The sequence below is a fragment of the Acinonyx jubatus genome, chromosome A1 (genome assembly GCF_027475565.1).
Source record: "Acinonyx jubatus isolate Ajub_Pintada_27869175 chromosome A1, VMU_Ajub_asm_v1.0, whole genome shotgun sequence".
NCBI lineage: Eukaryota > Metazoa > Chordata > Mammalia > Carnivora > Felidae > Acinonyx > Acinonyx jubatus.
The window spans coordinates 154320960-154344270 of NC_069380.1; the positions used below are offsets into that span (position 1 = coordinate 154320960).

The 23311-nt window shown below is 38.0% G+C and overlaps 1 protein-coding gene across 5 annotated transcripts in view; it reads right to left on the bottom strand.

Annotated features, from left to right (window-relative positions):
• KIAA0825 (KIAA0825 ortholog) overlaps positions 1 to 23311 on the bottom strand; it is a 382909-nt gene that overhangs the window by 211159 nt on the left and 148439 nt on the right. For all 5 annotated transcript variants that reach the window (XM_027037906.2, XM_053221670.1, XM_027037922.2 and 2 more), the window contains 3 exons: positions 21855 to 21994; positions 6893 to 7072; positions 1474 to 1698 (listed from right to left, as the gene is read on the bottom strand). In XM_027037906.2, coding sequence (XP_026893707.1) covers positions 1474 to 1698; positions 6893 to 7072; positions 21855 to 21994 — 545 coding nt within the window. The remainder of the gene's footprint in view (positions 1 to 1473; positions 1699 to 6892; positions 7073 to 21854; positions 21995 to 23311) is intronic.

Consider the following 23311-nt stretch of genomic DNA (forward strand, 5'->3'; position numbering starts at 1 on the left):
TTCCAGAACACCTGTAGAAGGCAAAACTGTTCATGAATACAATGACCTGAAAGCCACCAACAAAATAGTGCTACTCATACAACATGATATATTAACTACAGATTATGCCTCCTGAATTGCTCAAAATCTATGAAATATCCAAAAGCTAGAATGAAGGAGAAATGGCAACCACTCAGACAAGGAAGAACTGAAGTAATGAAAAGCTGACATTTTCCAATTTCAATCAAATGGCTTTACTAGATTCAAAGGCAGTTTAATAGGGCTTGGACAGAATTAAAGCATTACTATGAAAGGTCACAGATGGATAATTGATTTGAGTTTGTAATATAAGGTCGCTGGATAAGAGCCACATTAGTTAGGATCTCCATAGAGAAGAATGAAAGAAGGCTAGTCTCTTCAATTGACTTAGTAGGTTCAGTTGGAGTATTTTACCATTGAAACTTTCCTCAAGTTAATGAAAAAATATTATTTTATAGATTAATATAAAGGGAAAAGTTTTATTAAAAAATTTTTTTAATGTTTATTTATTTTTGACAGAGAGAAAGAGACAGAGCATGAGCGGGGGAGGGGTAGAGAGAGAGGGAGACCCAGAATCTGAAGCAGGCTCCAGGCTCTGAGCTGTCAGCACAGAGCCCGAACGGGGGCTCAAACTCACAGACTGCGATACCATGACCTGAGCTGAAGCCAGACGCTCAACTGACTGAGCCACGCAGGCGCCCTCAAAAAGTTTTATTTTAAAAGTCCTAAGAAGATTCATTCATATGTCTATATAATATACATAATAAAACATTACATGTTTTGTAATGCAGAAACACATAGGTACAAAGAAACCATTTAAGAAGACAGCACTTAATTAATAAAATAAATCAATAATGTAACTCATGTTCTAAAATACACTTAATAGATGCACTGCCCCTAATAGGAACAATGCACGGAATTCAGAACCATAGGTATTGGGGGAAATCACTCTGTCAAAAAACTACGTAGGTACTCAATGAAGTGCTATTTTTGACCTAAAGGCTACACAAGTAGGTCTGTTAACAAGAAAAAAGAAAGTAATCATTAGTGGTGGCAGAGGGAAAAACTTCAAGGAAAGAACATTAAACATCAGAGCAATATTCTTGAGAGTATGAATTTTAGATTACTCAACAGATTTGAGGTAAGTTAGTCACAATCATCGACTAATGTGTGAATACTAACATGAACACAACATATCACAGAAAATTCTGAGCTGATAGTTAAATAAAGAAGATGACCATTTGAGTCATTTCCCTTTCTAGTTTCCTTAGTCATAGGCTCATAGTAAAAAAAAAAGAAAAAAAAATTTACAGGTCCCAAATACATAGAAATGGCGGGAAAAGGACTAACATAGTTTACAAATCTTATAATTTTTAGAATTTTACTTGATTTCATATCTTAGAAAATTGCTTCTTCAAGGATGGGTTCTTACAAAAAAAAATAATAATAAGGTACCTTTGCTTGATTCTTTCCTCTTAGTTTCTTTTGGAGTGTAATTCCATTCCTTTGGAATGCTCTCACGCAAACGTTCAGGAACACTGTGCTTGTTTAGGTTGGGCCCACAGTTTCCCCCAGACCTCATCACAAATACTGTCTGCTGTACAATGTCCTTGATAGCATCAGTCAGTGCCAGTCTCAAGCATCGGATGACCTCTGGCTCGGACTCCATGCATGTTGAGACTTTAAAATCAGACAGCATATTATAGTTAGCAGAATCTGGCAATATTTTGTGCCTTATTTAATTGGGAATTCAGTTTCTCATTAGCTAGTTTAAAGCCATAGAAAAGAAGAGCTGTTTTTAACCTTGAAATCACATAATTAATAAACAGTCCATAAAAATTAAAAAAAAATTTCTTCTTAGTAATAAAGAAAATGGCAATTAAAATAACAGGGAATAACAGTATTTGCTTGTGGTCTGCAACTCTAATGGTGGAAATTGAAGTTGTATGATTTTCTTAGATGATAACTTGGCAATAATACCAAATCTTTAACATTTTGCTTACCTGTTAACTCATTTATTCCTTCTCTGGACCTTATATAAGAAATTAATTATAATCATGTAAAGGATATAAAGGAAAATTGAAAATAATCTTAGTGTCCAATAATCATCAGTTATTTAAGTAGCTAAGATATATCCATCAACACAATAAAGCCATATATTGTTTAGTAAAAAATAAAAATAAAGACATGTTAGGAAAACTATGACATGTTATTTTTATTACACATACACACACACACACACACACACACACATAAAAGAATTAAAAGATGCATTCTCCAGGTTAATGGTGATTATCAATGCCTGATGGGATTTCAGGTATTTTCCTCCTCCTTCCCTCTTTCTTCTTTTACTTTTCCTTCTTTTCTATCCTCCCATCCTCCCTTCTTTTCTTCTTTCTGCTATCCTACCTTCTTCCTGATAATATAGATTACCAACCGTTAATATGTATTACTTGTGTGATAAATGCAATAAAATTTTATTATTTTTTTAATATGACAGGAAAGTCTTGGGATAAGCACTTGAATCAACACAGAAACGTACCCATATGTTTTTCCCCTCAAAATTTGAGGTGATATTTCTTTTTTTTCTTAATTTATTTAAATAATCTCTACATCCAACATGGGGCTCTAACTCATGACCTTGAGGTCAAAAGTTGCATGCTCTTCTGACTGAGTCAGTCAGGCACTCCAAGGTAATATTTCCCAAGTGACTCAATCCATTATTAAAACCAGCACGCTGGGGCACCTGGGTGGCCCAGTCAGTTAAGCGTCCAACTTTGGCTCAGGTCATGATCTCCTAGATCATGAGTTTGAGCCCCACGTCAGGCTCTGTGCTCACAGCTCAGAGCCGGGAGCCTGCTTCAGATTCTATGTCTCCTCCTCTCTCTCTCTGCCCTTCCCCACTCATGCTCTGTCTCTGTCTCTCAAAAAATAAATAAATTAAAAAAAATTTTTAATGTTTAAAATAAAATCAAGGTATTACAAATGATAGAGAAAATAACAGCCCTATCTCAAAGAATTATTTTAAAATTATATGAATTAATTTGTGTTAAGCAACTAGCACATAGTAGGCACTATGTGCACCATGTAAACCTATGTTATTATTATTTTACCTAAGAGGAATTTTCTGTAAAGTTTGCAATATTATAGTATAGGGTGCCCAGTGTTTTTTGATGCAGGGTTCTGCAACAAGTTGAGCATGGGATAGTATAGGGAGGATCAAGCAATATCCACAGATGCCTACAGTAGGGATAAGATACAGATGTAGCAAGAAGAGAAGGAAATTTAGGAAGAGAGAATAGAGAAGAAAAAAATAGTAAGTGACGAGCCCTTCTGGTTTCTGGCTCTGCATATAAAGAGCTTAGAAGTTGCCTCTCTGTCCTACAACAAGTAAATAGCTGAACAGATGGAAAAATCAACAAGTCTTCTTGGATCTGTAGAGAGGTGGGGACATAAGGCAAACCACCGCCTCCAAGATTGGAGTGATGGACAGCAAATACAGGGAGTCACAGTTTACTGGAGTGGAGACTCATAAGCAGAACCTACCATGGGAACCAGTGCCAAAGTAGGAAGTCTGAACTGTAATTGATGAAATGCTGGAGGCTCAGTGTGGACAAGTTTGAGAGTTAAAATTCAATGGGGACCCTGTTATGTGGAGGCTGCCACACTTTTGTGAGTTTTATCTCTGTGAGTTCAACTAGGTGCCCACAGTAAATGTCAGAGAAAAATCCCCAAGAGCTTCCAGCAAGGGAAAAGGAAAAGGAACATTTAGAAATAAGTCAGAGCACTCTGTTCTTCTTCAGGGTCGCCCTCAGGAGAAACTACTAAAATAGAGCCTAACCCACTGGGGTATTATCAGAGTCTAACTGACCTAGAAGAAGGGAAATACCCAATTCCAGCCCACTCTAGCTATACTCTCCTACATAGAATGGGAGAAAAAAAACTGAGAAACACTTATGAAGTACATCATCCAGAGGCACAGGTCCACTAAAAGACCTAATCATAGCACCATAGAATGCTTCCCATCCCTCCCCCACTTTTCCACCACATCACTAAAACCCTCTTTACAGCAGTTTCTTTTACCCAATACATCATGTCCAACTTCCAAGAAAAATTACAAGACATACTAAAAGGCAAAGAACACAATTTTGAAAGGAGAAAACATCAGAAACAGACATGGAAATCAGAATTACCAGACCAGGAATTAAAATAACTTTGATTACTTTACTAAGGGCTCTAATGTATAAAGTAGACAGCATGCAAGGGCAAATGGGCTATGTAAACAGAGAAATGGAAATCTTGAGAAAGAACCAAAAAGAAATACTAGACATCAAAAATACTGTAACAAAAATGAAGAATGCCTTTCCTGGGCTTATTAATAGACTGGACATAGCTGAGAAAAGAATTCTGAGCTTGAGGATATCTCAATAGGAACCTCTAAAACTCAAAAGCAAAGAGATCAAAGTCTGAAAAAAAAAAAAGAAGAAGAACAGAATATCCAAGGACTGTGGGACAACTACAAAAGATGTAATATGTGTAATGGGAATAGCAAAAGGAGAAGAAAAAGAAAGGATCAGAAGAAATATTTAAGACAATAATGACCGAGAAGTTCCCCTCAAATTACTATCAAACACAAACCACAGATCCAGAAAGCTCAGAGAACACCAAGCAGAATAAATACTTAAAACTATACCTACACATACCATTTTCAAACTACAAAAAAAAAAAAAAAAAAAACAAAGGCAAAGAAGTCCTGAAAAAAGCCAGAGGAAAAAAAAAATTACCTTACCTACAGAGGAACAAAGGGACAAATTAACAGCCAGCTTTTCAGAAACCATGCAAACAAGAAGACAGTGGTGTGAAATATGTAGGAGTATCAAGGGGAAAAATAAAACACAAACAAAAAAACCCAAACGACCTGGAATTCTATGCCCTGCAGAATTATCCTTCACAACTGAAGGAGAAATAAAGACTTTCTCAGACAAACAAATATTGAAGACATGGGTTGCCAGTAGACCTGTCTTACAAGAAATGTTAAATGAAATTCTTTAGAGTAAAAGGAAATAATACAAGAGTGAAAACTCAGATTTACATAAAGTAAAAAAAAAAAAGACATTAAAGAAGGAATAAGTGTTGGTAATATAAAAAAAATTAATTTTCTTATTCATAATTGATCTAACAGATAAGTTTGTTCAAAATAATAATACCAACAAGTACTCACTTATGTATATATATCTTATACATAACTGTACAAAAGTGGAGTCCCTTGTGACCACTGTAAGGTCTCAGGTTCCAGAAAATATTCAAGACCCAGAGGATATTTAATGCTTATGGAGAAACAATTTATACAAAGACCAAGGATATTGCACCAATCTGAAATTCTGATCCTTTAAAACACCCCACACAATTCAGGCTGTATTACTATGTGTAACACTTGTTTCAAGAGACTTGTCTGACCTGGTGGAGAAGGGTTTGCTCAATGTGTATATGAAGAGAAGACTAATGAGCAGTGAGTAGCAGTTTCACTTTCTCATGGCAGCACCTGAAGGCCATTGGTATCTTCAGTACAGTGTTGTGCTAAGTGACAAAATGGTTCAAGGACTTAAGTGTTGAAGGACAAATAGTGGTTAAGCATGTGGGTCAACAATTCTTTGTCATCTTGTGAGAGAATTCGGCTCTCACTTCACCTGAATAACTAAAAACCGGAGTGGTAGGGCTTCCAAGGTTATTTTTCTTTCAGTTCCATAAAGTCTACATCAGAAGTAATTCAGTCTTTTTAACTGGAAAACTGTCCCTCCTTTGGGTAAAGAGATCACAGTAGGAAATACATGGAAACTAGGAGATAAAATTTTAAGAGGAGATAATTATTAGGGAGTCTTAAGTGATAGATTCAGGTTTTAAAAATCATTATACAGTTATCTATTGGTATTTTTCAGGGATAATGACCAAAAGATGTAACATAATAACCTTAAACTAGCTAAAAAGATATTCAAGTAGTATCTAGAGGATAGTCAGAGTCCTGAGTCCTGGAAGAGTGAAACCATGAATATGAGCAAGTTAGATTTTTTTATATGGATCCTAGGAAATATTTCATGGAAATGTAGTTTCTGAAACAGTGTATAAAAATGTTTGTAGGTTGAAAGCCAAATGTAAATGATGTAAATGGTTAAGGGACTCACAGTATAACCACTAGGTTCTCAGTCTTTGTTTTCCCAAGATATTAATAAGTATGTAATTTAAGGCAGGATATTAAGTATAGAACAAGGTGAGAATCTATTCATCTGGCCCCAAGGTAGGGCAACCCATGAACACTTTCTAGTTACATATGCAACTTGCAACATCCATTCTATGTAGACAGAAGAACAATACAAATGGAAAAACATATTGTTCCCAAAGGAACGAGAAGACATACTTGCCTTATAGAGACACAGGTGCTGTGGTCGTAATAAACACCTTATACGTTTAAAGAAAATGACTAGTAGTTTTGTGCATTGGTTTGCCAAAAAATGCATCCAAGAATAATATGTCACTAATGTCTTACTTTCTCAAGAGCAAAACATAATCTATGGTAAATATTAAACTAAATTTTTATGAGGGGACAGTTCCTAATAATAATTTAAAAAGAAAATCTGCATTACATAATTTCTCTCCCTCTCCCTCCCCTGCACCTTGTCCCAAGTATATTATATTTTGATAGGACTGAATGGTTAATGATTCCCCAAAGAAACTGTTATGCTTAAAAAAAAATGTGTGATAAACTTTTACAAATAATAGACTCAACAAGAGCGACATCAATAAAACTTTCAAAGCATCTTTAAAGATATATTTAAGTATCCATAAAACACTTCTTTTACAAACAGTAAATTTTTCATACCTGGAATGTTATATAGAAAGTTCCATAATTGTTCTTCTTCCATGTAGCTCACAAAAACATTTCCAAATGTTTGTGGAGAAAAATTGCAATGGTACAATACTTTAAAGATGGTTTCTATTAAGCTGGATCCTTGGTTCAGATTATCATCTGTATCAGAACCTTGCTCTTGAAAGGTACATTCTTGGAAAGAATGAAATTAATTTAGTAAGATAGGTATCAGTGAATGTGATTAAATTCTTGTCACTTACCCAAGCATATTGCAGTAAAACTGTATTTGATTAATATTTACATAATAAGAGAAATGCCATATTCTTTCAGAGTAATGGCCCACCAAACTCAATATTGTTACTGAGATACTTAGGATATTTGTAGGGGGGAAAATGTGAGAAGGGTCACAATGACATGACCTCAAAGACAGACAGACAGAGAGAGAGAGAGAGAGAGAGAGAGAGAGGAAGGGAAAGAGTGAATCACAAGCAAGCTCCATGCTGTCAGGGCAGAATCCAATGTGGGGCTTGCAGTGAGATCATGACCTGAGCTGAAATCAAGAGTCAGCCACTTAACCAACTGAGCCACCTAGACACCCACCAAGGTGAGTTCTAAGTCGGACCTCACCAACTGTCTAAGAAGGTCTGGATGGAGGGTGAGCCTCAGCTGATTTCAAATGTTTCTAAGGTTGGTGTCCTAGAAACCTGGTGAAAACCAATACTTTTCGAGGCACTCCTCCACAAACCTTGGTTTTTCCCAGCTTGCACATTTCCTACACTTTAGGGCTTTTCTTCTGCGTTCCCTTTCATTCTTCTATTTCCCATTCCTTTCAAGAAGACTCCGCTAGGGTTCTATTCTTTTAACCTTCTTCTTAAGTTCGTCCCTTCCCTGCTCCTCCACATGCAGGTCTAGCCCTTTCCTTTTTCTTTCCCTCAGCCTTCTGGACAAGACACTTGTTTGTTTAATGGAAAATCCCCCAGGTGTGTCTTCAATAGTGAAAGACATAAATATCAAGGAGTTGTAGATCTGTCTAGAGCATCCACTGTTCAAACAAAGGTCATCCACTTAGCCTAATCTTCCTCAGTCAATATTAATACCCAAGAGGTATTTTTCCATCAGATCTACAACTAACCCAGGCCTGCACTCTCTTATTGTTCTCCCTTTAATATGAGTCAACACTCCTGTCTTTCTCCACACTTCTAGCTAAGGAAGGAGGACTCTTCTCAGTGGTGAGTTTGGGGCCAACCTGACCACAGGGAGTTGCATTCTGGCCTGCTCTCCTCCTCATTAAGTCTATGAGGGCTGGTTCTGCCATTGCAAGGGAATTCCGTGGCTTTCAGCTCTGTTGGTGGCTTGGGGAGGTGGGAAGGGGGCAACTAGGGTAGTTGGAGGGACAGAAGGATCATCTTAATTCTGGAAAATGAGGCTGTGTGGGCAAGCCATATTTAAAGCCATATTTTCTGACCCAAGCAATAATAAAGCTGCTATTTTGAATTCCATCTGGCTCCCCTCTATCTATCAAATGTTTCATACCTTCTATAAACAAATACAAGAATTGAAAACAGATTGCCTTTTCAGTAACACTGAAGGGCTCTTTTCACTGCAGACATTAACTAGAACTAAACTTGTTAGTGCTTCAAAAGAGGATGGTATCTGGGGAGGAGCTCCCCCACCAACCCCACCAGGAGCCTGTGTTTACTGCTACCACAGATTTACACATACATGGTGCACTAGCACTTTGCTTTCCAAGACTGCTTAATTTTTACTTTCTACAAAAATGCTGTTAATGACAAGCTCCTGCTGAGTCACTAAAATGGATTTGGCAGCAATGTTGGTGAAGAGAGTGCCATCAGCTGAGGGACGCTGAATTAACCAGGCTCTAATGAGCATCCCTAACCAAAGGGAAGAGGCTGAAAGACTCACTTTAGACATAGATATTAGAGAGAAAGTGCAGGGATAGAAAATGTAGCCTATAAAACCAGGATTCAACACCTAAAACACCAGGCTGGTAAATTGATACCTGAGAAAAAGGGGGCGGAGTGTCATGTGAAAATGGCTTCAAAGAAGCACTAAATTTGAAAATCACAGCCTAGTTCACTGTAAAAATTAATAAAAATAAAATTGAAACCTGACTTGAAAATTGGTTTGGAGTCTACTGCATAAAAGGTAACAATAGATACAAAGATCTGCCATTTATTTACAAGTTTTCAGTGAAACGTGACTTGATTATTACTTTTTCCTCCCTCAATGTATTCTTATTTTGGCAAAATTTAAATTTTAAAAACAAAGTCTCATGAAATGGGTCTATGAATTAAACTACAAAGACAAAACAAAACAAAACAAAATCATTCTTTTTCAGAGATTTTCTTTCCCAAGTCTTTCCTGGGAATTATTTTCCTGCTTTCTGTTCTCAAATTCTCATACGCAAATTAAAGCACTTACAACCTTTTCTATGCTGTTTTCCTCAATACCCAAATAAACTAAACATCAGATTTCTACCTCTTTTGAACAACCACAGTCCCAAATTCAGGGCTGTGATTAATGGTGAGATGGGAGACAGGCCTTTATTGAATACCCACAATGGTGCTGGCTCTCTGCTCACTGTTTTGCACGTATTTACCTATTTATCTTGATCCTAACAAAAACTCTACTAAGTGTATATATTTTTTAAATGTTTATTTTTTAGAGAGAGTGCACGCGCATGTGCCAGTGAGCAAAGGAGGGGCAAGAGAGAGGGAGACACAGAATCTGAAGCGGGCTCTGCACTGACAGCAGAGAGCCCCATGCATGGCTCAAACTCAGGAACTGCGACATCATGACCTGAGCCTAAATTGGACACTTAACCAACTGAGCCACCCAGGCGCCCCAAAAATCTACTAAGTGTAGATTATCTCTGTTGAGGGAGCCTGAGGCAAGCTGAGGGCAAAACACAAACACAAGCTAGCACCGCCCTGCCCCGCCCCCCCAAGGTGGGATTCCTGTGATATTCCTTGGACACCTCTGGCTGCACAAAAACAAGAAAGGACAAAAAACAAATGGTTAATCTGATTAAGAGTCTCCACCAGTTTACCAGAAAAAGGCAATCCTACCAAAAGCCTAAAGTCCGGGAACTCCTACTGTCAACGTTAATGCTTTTGTTAGGGGGGAAAACAACCTTAACTTGACAATAGGTAGGCCTCCAGTAAGTCTTTAGCATGTGAGAGTCTCTTTGGAAATTCCCTCTTGACTTTATCTCCCCAGACTCCATAAAACGGTGCCCCAGAGTTACAGTGCAGCTTTTCCTGCCCGTTGGTCCTGTCTCCCGGCTTTAATAAAATCACCTTTTTGCACCAAAGATGTCTTTAAGAATTCTTTCTTGACCATCGGCTCTGGACCCCACAAACCCCCCACCACCCCAAAACTTCATCAATCTCCATTTTTTTTAACAAATAAAGAAAATAAGTCTTAAAGAGGCTGATGATAAATAAAATACAAAAGTTCTCTACAAGTCATCAAGAAAATAGCTACATTCAAGAGAGATTTATAATTGGACAATTGACTCCAGTGTCTTGAAAACTGATCATCTTTATAGAGAAGGCACAGGTAATTCTGTGTATTTGAAAATTATTATGTAATATCTACAAATTTATAAATGTAGATAGGCAAACCTCTTTGAAACAGTTTTGGCTCTATCTACCTGTATCTACTAGGGTTCCTCTCCATACTTTTTATAAGATAAGATTTTCTCCAAAGTGCATTTCATGGTATGTTAATGTAGTAGCCCATATGTTCTGGAAGTGCTGGCTTCAACAATACTAAATAGTTTTGTTTTCTGCAGGATTTCTCAGAGCCTTTAATTATTCATGAGCCCTGTGCCTCTCCAAGAAGGGATTTTAGTATATAGTGTTTTAAAACATTTTTGACCATAAAACCTTTTTCTAGTATTACATTTAGCAGGAGTACTATTCTATAAAACTGAACCTCGGAATCCTGGCTCTACTGTTTACAAATAGACTCTTAAATTAACTTCAAGCCCTTTACATTTGCAAATGAAAGTGAGCATTTCAAATGAAAAAGGAAGCAAGGTAGAAAGAAGTGCAAAGTTTTACTCTGCATAAGGAGATTGCCAATTTGAAAAGAAATCTGGTCACCAAAGTTGGATTTAATTTTAATTCAAATGAATCATTTTGGGGCAAAGAAGGATTTTGCTTTACCAGCAGACACTGGAAAGAATAACATGGGGCGCCTGGGTGGCTCAGTCGGTTAAGTGTCAAACTTTGGCTCAGGTCACGATTTCGAGCCCCGTGTCGGGCTCTGTGCTGACAGCTCGGAGCCTGGAGCCTGCTTCTGATTCTGTGTCTCCCTCTCTCTTTGACCCTCCTCCCATTCATGCTCCGTCTCTGTCTCAAAAATAAATAAACGTTAAAAAAAAAAAATCTAAAAAAAATAAAAAAATAACAAAGCACAGCCAAAAGAGGTCTTGAAAAACCGATTCTTAGCCCACAGATTTATATCAGGTTCTAACCATCTGATTAAGAAACATAATGAAATTATACGACTGGCAGGCACCTTACAAGGAGGTCAGTAAATATTTGGTCAATAAATGAATAAACATTTGTTGAGTCAATGAATAAAAAGTCTTCTAGCATTCGTGACAATGGTGACCTAGCTTCTTTTTGAATACTTACAGTGGTGAGATTTCCATTACCATTCCAGGCAGCTGTCCCACTGCTGGACAGCTCAAGTTATGATACGAAAAGATAGGATTCAGGAAGCATAGAGGGAAAGGTTCGGACCTGAGGTCCCTGGGTGGGGAAAACCACATATTTTGGAACAATGCTGGGCATGACTGACCATAGCAAACTTCCTTGGGGGTAAGTTCCTCTTAAGCATGTAACAGACACCACCTACTCCCCCTCATGTTCCCATCAGGAATTTGACAAAAGTCCTGACTATAAAAATAAGTAGTAGACCATAGAACGGTACAGCCATAGACCATTATGGAAATGGGCCAATCAAAAAGAAATGCCTAGGCATTTAGAGTTACCTAGCCAATAAGGGTAGAACCTGAGAAGGAAAGTGGGGGAAGGGGAGCACCCCACCCTCACCACCAAAACCCGATTTAAAAAAGACCCCTGCCTATTCTCACAGGCATTCACTTTCCAATGCCCCCTCTCTGTTAAGACAGCTTTCCTACTATTCTTACTTTCTGTAAGAAAGTAATAAACTTTTGCCTGCTGCTCTTTTTATTCTGTGTCCACCTCTTTATTCTTGGAAGCAGGGAGTCAAGGAACCCTAGGTATTGAGGTAAAGAATACTGAAACAAAGTTACCAAGCTGTTTTTCATTTTTAAGAAACATTACATGATACTGTTATCAGAAAGGGGTATAGAAATCTACTCTCCTCTCTTTAGTAGATAAAGAAAAGAAGCACAGAGTTGTAAACAATTTCCTCAGGTATCATTAGGGATGAGAATTCAGGTTTTCTGACTGACAGAGTGACAGCCAAATCCATCTCCTTCCAACTTATTCCCAAGTATTTCTACTTGCTGACGTGGACAGCTTTTTTTTTTTTTTTTTACATTCAGACTTAAAATATTCGAAGATCGCTATCCTGCCTCTTCTAGTCTTTTCTTCTCCAAGTTATACATACCCAGTTCACTTAAGCAAGGTATGGCCTAGGTAACATCTTAGCAGTTTCAATCTTTTTCTTTTTTTTTAAGTTTATTTATTTTTGAGAGAAAAAGACAGAGCATGAGTGGAGGAGGGGCAGAGAGAGAAGGAGACACAGAATCTGAAACAGGTTCCTGGCTCTGAGAGGTCAGCACAGAGCCTGATGTGGGGCTCGAACTCATGAAATGTGAGATCATGACCTGAGCAGAAGTCAGATGCTTAACCGGCTGAGCCACCCAGGGGCACAGTTTTCACTCTTAATGGGCAATCTCCCTTTAAACAAGTTGTGTCCAGAAAAGACCATGATATTTCAGGCAGGATCTGACGACCACTAAGCATAGGTGGATAACTGGTCCAAATTGTGCAGCTGGCAGCCCTAGGGAGTGAGAGATAAGTTTTGAGCTCCACCTGGACCCCCAATACACAAGGTCCCTAAATGGCTATACGGTAAATCCAAGTCAAAGCTTTTCAAAGGGAAATTGTAGGCAGATATCAAGCCTATCTACCCAGTGGGAATGTCTATTCAGACTTTGGGAGAGAAGTTAAAATTGTCATGCTAGCAGTATGTGCAGGTCTCCTCTCCAGATGACTTCACTGCAGAGAAGTACTAAAGCCACTGTGGGAGCCTGGGTGCTGTACAATATTCTAGAGCAAGGGTTGGCAAGCCTGGGGGACAAATCCAGACCGATGCCTGTTTTCAACAGACTGATTTCTGTTTCAAGCAAAGAATGATTTGTATGTTTTTAAATGGTTGGGGAAAAAAAATCACAAGTAGGATATCCTTTGTGACACACAAAATTATGTAAAATTCAAACTTTTGTGTGCATAAATAAAACTTCATTGGAATACAGCTGATGGGGCTCTGACATGCTACCTCAAATACGGTACCTAGGCATACTGAATATTTTAAACACTGGAAAGAGTTTGAGAAAACAGCAGAAGCAGGAAGGTCACTCTGACCTTCCCCCTGCTCTTCTCTCCTGAAACAGGACAGGTGCCCTCTCTATACCAGGAGGGTAAGGGCATCCCTGTTTCTGAAGTCAAAAGGATACTAAGAAGGATCCTAACAAATAGGCCCTGCTAAGTTTCCCCCAACTTACTAATTTCATACCCTTTGACCTATCATATTTCTCCATGACTGTCCATTCTTCATTGAACCTAGCATAAAAAGGCTCCAATTTAACTGTTTCTTTGGGTCACTCCTGTATCAGAAAGCAAGCAAGCAAGCAAGCAAGCAAGCAAGCAAGAAAGAAAGCATGTGGACAGCTCAGCCAGTTGTGTCCGACTTCGGCTGAGGTCATGATCTCACAGTATGTGAGTTCGAGCCCCGTGTAGGGCTCTGTGCTGAGAGCTCAGAACCTGGAGCCTGCTTCTGATTCTGTGTCTCCCTCTCTCTCTCTGCCCCTCCACTGCTCACACTCTGTCTCTCTCTCTCTCTCTCTAAGAAAAATAAACATTAAAGAATTTTTTAAAAGTGAATTTGTATTCTTTTTCCCCTGTTAATGTATCTTTGTCAGTTGAATTTTCAACCCGTTCAGAAGCCCTAAGAGTGTTGAAGAAAACTTCTTCCTCCCCTACACAGCCATGCTCATTTGCTTATGACAGTGGTAGAGTTTGGTGGCTGTGACAGAAATGGTAGAGTTGACAAAGCCTGAAATGTTCACTATGTGGCCCTTTATACAAAAGTTTGCCAGCTCCCATTCTAGAATACTGGAAGAAAGTGTACATGTATTCCAAATAATCTAATAGTGAAGGACATCGTCCATCTACTCCCCAATAACTTACTTCAAGCAAGTAGCCATCCACTCTTCAGAGCAGCCTTTGCCTATTACCCAGTCTGTCAATCTTTCTTCAGTCACTCTGTTTTATAAAAGCACTCCATGGCACTTATTAGCAGCTGAACTTATCCAATTTTTAATACCTCCTTACTTTATAAGGTCCGTCCTCTCCAATTTTCCCCAGCAATTAATCCCCCCGAATGTAAGGGCACTATGGCATGTCACATTTACCATTCTATCTCCAACTGAGAACAGTGCCTCGTACCTAGTTAGAGCCCATTAAATATTAGTCTAATAGAGAACATATTTGTAAAATCAAGTAACCGAAATTTTCAGAAATTAATTCAAAAGAATGCTATTTCTTATTTCTAAGAATGAATACCTCCATAAAGTCTCATGTTTTTATTTTAGAAATTTATTTAAAAACAATTGATACACTGTCACAAAATAATGGCTCTTCTCTCTGCTAACAAGGACCACTTAAATATCAAGTGGGCAATTTATTCAATTTCTCTGAATCCAAGTTTCATCATTTGCAAAATGGTCCTAATAATCCAAGGGTCATAAATGAAATAATATGTTAAATCGCTCTGAGTTGTTGAGGACAAAGATGCTACATAAATTCATGATAATAGTATCACTTGTAATATAATGCCCAATCATTTTGCAATGCTAACACTAGAAGCACATTAACTGCTAAAGAAGACACATGTTCCTATAGTTATATTAGACATTTTCTAGGTGCCATGAAGAGATAGAATATAAAATATTTCAGCCACTGTCAAGCCAGATTAGATTTGATTCCGTGGAAGAGAAGCATTATAGCAAAATTCATGCTCCCAGTCTCCCAAGCTGTGTGTGAAGGTTCCCAAGGAGTGTTACAATATTTAGAACTTGAGAATATTTATTTGTCCCAGTTCTCATCTTCATGTGCTAGCATCTTGACAGCTGCTCGGTCAATACCTTCTCAGGCAAAAGGCCTTAAAGGAGAAACTCTACTTCCTAGGAAGCACTTAAATTTATGCTTAGACAGAGGGAAGGATTACTGACAAGCACAAGGAGAGACCACTGCATAGGGATCACAGGAGTAGTGATTAGAAAAGAAAAAATACATCAGATGTATTCTTCCAGGCATTCAGTATAAAAGAAGGAAAGAATCTAATACAAATTAAGCACCTACTAAGTGCCAAACAATGGTACTTCGTATTTACTTTCTTAAACCTTAAAATGAATACATAAGATCAATATTAGTACTCCATTTAAAAATGAATGAAACGGAATTGCTTCATGGAAATTTAATTGCCATTTATTCATTCACTCACTCATTCATTCAATAAATGATTTCAAGTACAATCTATGTACTAAAGAGTCGAGAAGGAGGCCAAGCACTGCGGATACAATGCTGATCTATCTGCCCTCCTGGAACTTGCACCCACTGAGACAGATGTTAAGTACATAGTTACGTTAATTCAGCATTCGCTTAAAATTGTAACAAGTGTTACAAAAGGAATCATGGTAGGACCTTTTGGAACAATCAAAGATGACTTCCTAGGAAGTAATATTCAAGCTAAAAGAGGATTAGCGGCAGCCAGGAAAATGAAGAGGGAAGAGATTCTGGACACACAAAAACCACATTTCAAAGGTTCTGCAGCAGAAAAGAACTTGTCATATGGGCCAAGTAAAAGGTAGTTGGTGTTAAAGTACCTGCCTATTTTCTCACGACACTTCTGCAGGGCCCTTGCTGTTACAGATACACAAATCTAGGATGCACAACCTAGACCAGAAAATGCATATTAAGCTAGAGGAAAGTAGGATGCAGTATGTTGGATGAGTCAGCCACAGCCAGAGCACAATGGGCATTGCTCATGTCTCAAGGAGAGGGTCCTTACCCTGTAAGTAGTGGGCAGCCACTAAAGGGATTTAGGAGGGGAGTGACATAATCAGATCAATACTGAGATCACGCTTTCTGACTACGTGACCTTCCAGATAAAATGGTTTATAAATATTCCTAGGTAAATATTGTCTCCTTACAAGCCAGTAATACACTGGAAAGACAAGCCACATAGTCAGATTCTTCGCCTTCTATAGCAGCTATAGAAGGAGTCTATAGACTCTTTCTTAGACAGCCTTGCTACTCAAAAGGTGGGCCAGGGACCAGCAGCAGCAGGGGCAGCATCACATGGGAGCTTGTTAGAAATGGAGAGACCCAGGCCCATCCCCAAACCTATTGAATCAGAATCTGCAGTTTTAACAAGCTTCCCAGGTGACACATTTGCATTTTAAAGTCAAGAAGCTTTGTTTTACTTAATACCCTATAAACACACCACCCTCAGAGAAACTCAGCAGACCCTAGGCAATAAGTGATAAATGTTTCTGGGACTATAATAGTTCTACAGAGCCCATTGATACTCTTTAAAAAAAATTTTTTTTTATGTTTAGTTATTATTTGAGAGAATGAGACAGAGCACGAGTGGGGATGGAGGAGAGAGAGGGAGGGAGACACAGAATCCAAAGCAGGATCCAGGCTCTGAGCTCTCAGCACAGAGCCGGATACAGGGCTCGAACCCATGAACCAGAGAGATCATGACCTGAGCTCAAGACTGGCGCTTAACCAACCGAGTCACCCAGGCACCCCAGAGCCCACTGACATTCTAAGCTAGTTCATCATCATTCTAGGACAGGATGGACACTTGGTTGGAAAAGACTAGGGCAAAAACACACAAATATGGTTCCACTGTTCCTAATAAGAATAGGGTACAAATCCAGAGAAGAAAAAAGACTGAACAAGTCGGAGTACAGATATCATCACCAACAAAAGCAACTTAGGACATCGACGTTAGGTACGCTGAGGGTATCAAGAGGGAGTATATTTTTACTTTTGGTCATCTCCTTCAAGACAATCATAAAACAGCACTTTGCTCATACTTACAAAGTAAAACAACACACACACACACACACACACACACACACACACACACACAGAGTGTATAACAAACACTAAGTTTCTGCCATAACAGTGCTCTCATTATGCAAAAAAAAAAAAATCAGGCTGATATTAACTGTAAAATAAGAGAATTTGAATTGATTCATTCATTTTAAGTCAACCGTCCCTTTGTAGTGGTAGCAGCGTTTTTATCTAAGAGTTTTGTGTAATCTGTTTCTTGATTATCTTCGCTTTGTTACAAGGCTGAAATGTACACACTGTGCAGTATACAGGCTCCTGACAGCTCCCAGGTTGTGCAGCCCTGCAATCTGGGAAACTCCGGTTCTGCGTAGATGCCAAGGGGTGTGGTGGGGGAAAGCACAACCTCTGGAAGCCAGCTGTCTGGATCAAATCCCGCTTGGCCAATCACATGTGACTTGGACATGTGACTTAATGTCTTCGTGTCTCAGTTTCTTCATCTTTAAAATGGAGATGAAAATTGTCCCTACCACAGAGAGTTGTTTAGGAGGATTTGTTCACTGAACACCTGTAAAGTAGTTAGAAACAATGTCTGGAACATGATAAACATTACGTATTTGCTTGCTTCGTGTTGTTATATTCCAAGTGAAAACCACCAGAAACTCAGAAGTTTCACTAGGAGTCATTCTTGGGGCAATGGGCAAAGGAAAGAATGTTAGTCACACTTCATTCAAGTGTCACCAACAGGAAAAGGCCACCTGTTAACAAATATTTGTTCCTTTGTTGCCTCAAGAAACTGTTTGGGCCATGTGGTCTTCGTGAAGTAATTACCAAAACAATCACCCTAGGTTTTTAAAGTCAATAATCCAAAATAGTGTCTTACAACTTTAAAATCCTCTATAAACATTTGTAACTGAGAGTTTTTTCCCTCAAATTTAAGATGTCCTACCTTAAAAATAAAACCAACAAACATTATCTTCTAATGCCAACTGAATGTTACCCTAAGAATGTTATAAACTATCCCCATGTGAAATCAGTTTATGTTTATCAAGTTTTAGTAATGTAATCGTTCCCTGAAAATGCTACATTTTTTTTTATACAGGAGGAATTATTACCCATAGCAAAAACATGATTTCACTTCCTAGAAGTTTGGAGCCCATGAAGCATATATTATAGGTTAAAATTTTACCATTCCTTTATTAAATTTTGCTATTTTCCAAAATAGCAGTGAAGTTGCATCTCATACTATAAGACAATCATTTCTGTATATGACCTGCTGATGTTTTTTGTTTGTTTCGTTTCGTTTTGTTTGTTTTTTTAAGTAGCCTTCACACCCAGCATGGAGTCCAATGTAGGGCTTAAACTCATGATCCTGAGATCAAGACCTGAGCTGAGATCAAGAGTCAGGGCTTACCTGACTGAGCTACCCAGGCACCTCTATGATCTGCTGGTTTAAAAAAATAAATAAATACAAATTCTGATAAATCATTTTCATAGAGCAAAACCAAAAGCTACAGATATAAAAGAGATAAGTGGCATGTGTTTTAGCCTTTATAATACACGACTATGTATCAAAAAATCTGTACCTAACAGAATTTAATAACTGTTTCTTAGAGAAAGAACTTTGTTTTAAAATATGTATAATGAAAATATGTACTCAAAATCTCTTGATTCTTCTTCCTGAGCCAATTTAACACGAGTTAAGTTTTATCAATTAGACCAAAAAGACCCTATTTATAAAGGAAAACTCTCCCATAAAAAGCTGACAGTTATGTTGCTTGAAACAGCTAATTCAGCATATCTTATTCCAAAATTTTGCTTTTCTAAAAATATGATCAAACTTCTAAATTACCAAATGAGTTCTGAAATACTCTGAGACTTCTAATCAAATGAAAAGAAAAGCTCTGCATAAAATATTACAAATTTATTTTTATGTACATAATAATTTCCATCTTAGTCTAGTTAATAAGATTCCCTGAGTATATTGTTTCTAACTTAAAGTGACAAGACTTCCATGGGAACTTAATAAGTAAGTCAATCAATTGATTAGTAAATTCCGTCACTTCATTCTTACAGTATTTGCAGTAGTCAATAAAATTCAATACAAGACAATACCAGAACAGCCATATAACCCTGATCAAACACCTAACAATACTATATGTACCAGAAGGTGGATATAATATTTTTGGCAAGTAAATGTCGTTTTCATTTGGAAGAAAACATGGTTAGATATTCATAACTATGACTGCTATACTTAGTGGCTATATCATTATAGTCAAAAGGTTTGATCACAATTGGTTTTCCAGGCTGCTCTATATAACTCTACCGATAAGAGACCAATTCTATTCTGGGACCATGCTTGTGAGTTTCTACGATTATATTAGTGTAACTCTGTAGCCCAGTTGGATAGTATCCAGTCAGCCATCTTGCCTGAAAGCCCCGATTATTAAGTTTAAGGGAAGCTCTGTATTTTATATTCTAACTGATCATTGATTGTACAATCACTAGACTTTTCCTTTTTTTTTTCTTTTTCTTTTCTTTTCTTTTTTTTTTTTTTTTTAGACTTTTTCCATAAAGCATTGTGGTAACTTGCAAAGGAATATATAAAAACTTGTGATCGGCCTAATTACTTAACTGGAAAGACCTGTTAAATACATGTGCATCAGAATGTCTTAGTTGATTCAGCCTGAGAGTGGGCAGATTAAAGTTCTTTCAGATTCCCCTAGCCCACGCCAGGATTTGATTTGTGTGAGTATTTATATAGGAAGGGCAGGGGACAGAAAGCTCCGGCTGGGTTCAGAATCCAGGTTTACCCACCATTTATAAGCTGTGTGTGTCTCTAGGCAAATGACATTATCTTAAACTCTAATGTCATTACTTTTAACATAAAGAAAACAATAGTATATACTCTATTAGGTCGTAAGAATCAAATGTGAAGTGCTTGGCACAGCACCTAAAACCTAATAAGCAAACAATAAAAGTTGGCTACTTAAGGAAGTATTTCCCTAATACCAGTTATCTTCAGGAGAGTGGCCTTAGAGGCTGAAGTTAATGAAATTGCTTTCAGATCAACTTTGTGAGATTTGAGACCTAAACAGTACTATCTGGAGGCAAAGGGAATAAAGTGAGATTCAGGGATTCAGGGTTTGGGAGAGGGGTAATCTATGAATTTCTGTTTGGAACACAGCAAGATGAGGAGTTGAGGTGACCTTTGGCACCACAAGATTTTATGAGTTTAGGAGCACCTGAGCAGGAGCAATAGTCTCACAAGGAGATCAGCAGTGAAGCACTTCCCCTAAATAAATGGCTTTGGGGAAGCCATCATCAGGGTGGGTGGGAGAGGAGAATATGGGGAACTTGTTGTGTGCAGATCTGAGGAACTAAAAATTCCCAGAAATGACTGGAGCCATCTGGACAGGAGAACACTATAAGCCTCATTTATATACCAACAGGCTGATAGGGCCTGGTGACATCTGCCTTATTTATATACAAACATAATAACAACATAAGGCAGCATATACTAAAGGGCAAATAAGTTGCCAAGATAACAAACACTGTAAAGTTCAGGGGAGGAAGAGAACAGGGTCAACTAGAGCATTCAAAGATCTGGAACATCAACTGGTCCTTGGATACTACTGGTGGAGGCTGGGCTGTCTTTGGAGGGTCTTTCAAGTCGAAAACAAATGGGTGAGCCAAGGTGTGGAGGGAGCAGGTGCATGTAACTTTGAGGACAATGGGCTGAAATAAGTGTGCAGGCACATGCACGTATATAAGTGAATAGTGGGGGATAAAAGGTTAGAAAACTACTCTTGGGTCACATTTGAATGACAGATAGATGGGAATTAGGTACTTCAGGTGATGAAGAGCTAGAAAAAAAAGAATGTGATGCATGAAACCTACAGTGAAACTAGTGATTGATAAAGTTAGTCTGGCTTCATGTAGGGTATAGAATGGAAGGAGAGAAACGTATAGGGGTATGTGAAAATGGTTACAAAACTCTTCAAAGATATAGCAGGAGAGCAGTGGAATATAATTAGATTGGCATAATTTCACTTACCATTTTCTAAAATAGCACTTACAGGGAAAAAAGTAAATCTAATTAAGAGAAGTATGGTCTTCTATTACTCTTCAACTTCCATTCATACTTTTCTTACAATGACTTCTCTATGTCCCAATGGATATGGCTATAAGCCACAGTTTGCTTGTTTATAAATTACATAAGCCCTCTTCATGATCCACTGAAATTTCTAGTGTAGTTCTAATGCAATTTCTCTCTTTCTCTGTCTTCCTTTCTCTCCCTCTCTCTTAGATCTGGTTGAGACTTCTGTTTTTGACATTTAACTATGTTTGTATAATATTCTTGGGCATCTCAAACTCCAGATATTAATATATTTCTATATAATGATAGTTATGATAAACTAGAACCACATAAAAAGATTATATTCCCACATTTTGAGGTACTGAAAAAGAATCTTTTCAATAGGTTTATAAAGTGATTCAATATTTTGTTTGCAGCTAACCCCACTGACTGTTGATACAAAGCAGTTGGTTTACATTCCTCTGCCCATGTTCAAATAGGGAAAAAAAAATTCATTCAACTTGAGCAATGACTGGGTTTTTTGAGGACATTCTCATATACTCACTTGAGCTCTTCAGCAAGATTCTCAGTAAAAGACCATCTTGATGCAGTAGGGTTTCCAGAAGCAGGTTCCAATTACAACCTGGCTGGGATAAGAGCAGTTTCAATTGACCCTCGGCTGTCAGTCGTCCAGATGATGGAGCCCTTTCGAAATGTTAAGATAAAGATAGAGTAATGAAGTTAATTTATCTATGAAATTAATAGCCTTAAAGTACAGATGTAATGCTAACTCCTTTAAATGTCAATTCCTCCTAGATTACTCTGAAAATGCTTTCATGCTTGCTTACTTTAGGGTTGCTCTGGGAAGGAATTACATTTAATCTCAACTAGCTAAAAGCAAATTAACATTTGGTAGCCTGCCAAATTTAAAACTGATACAAAATAACCATGCCTATATTTCACAAGACTATGTCTGTTTTTGTTTCATGGAGCAAATTGAAATTATTTATCCATTTATTTTAATTGCATTTATTTGTTCATTCACCAAATATATGAGTGCCTACTATGTGCTATTAACTCCTTTCATTATTCATGGAAAGAAAGTTACAGTGGGTTTTGACTACTTGTAATTGGCCATGTACTGTGATTGCTGATAAAACTAAAGGAATTCAAAGCTTCTGTCAAGGGTCAACTGTAATCTAATTATTTAATAGTAAAGCCTTAAATCAACATGCAATTATCAGAGCCACTGTAACAGTCACACTGCTACCTACTTGGGTAATCATTTCATCAAAGAGAAATAAATCCAAGGCAAATAGGCTTCTACTTGGGAAGTAATTATCAGTGTTGAATAGAAAATCAAAATCAGGTCTCCACATTACTACATTAATTTACCAATGAATTGGCAGGAGATAAGGAAGTAAAAGTAGAAACTGAAAACTGATAACATTATTCACTTTTTCCTTTTAAGATCTCAAAGTTTAGATTGGCTGAAGATCACAACATCCGAAATCAGCTTACAACCACAATAACAGAAAAGGCAGGAAATGATCGAACTCAATCTGGTTGCGACCATAAGGGTTGTGGGAATAGGGTGGCATTGGGAAGGAACGATGTGACTGAAATGGAAAGGTGTGAATGAGAGCACCATATGCTTAGGAGCAGAAAGAAGCAGAACAAAGGGTATTGCTGAGAGAGACGATTTGTCACATAATTCCCGGATGACATTTACTGAGTAGTGAACCACCCAGTTACCAGCTTACTTAAGCCAGTGGTTTTCAAAGGTTGGGCCCTGGACCAGCACCAGCAGCATCACCTGAGAACTTGTTTAAAATGCAAATTCCCAGGCCTCATCCTATCAGAAATTCTGCGGTGGGTCCCAGAAATCTGTGTTTTAATGGAATATGACTCCCTCTTGGGTGTGAGAACCACTGTGGTAGGCAGTACTTTCTGGAGCACTGGCAGTAGGGACAGGCCTACTTGATATCATTTCTCTTCTGTCTGTGCCTTTGTGCCCTTACA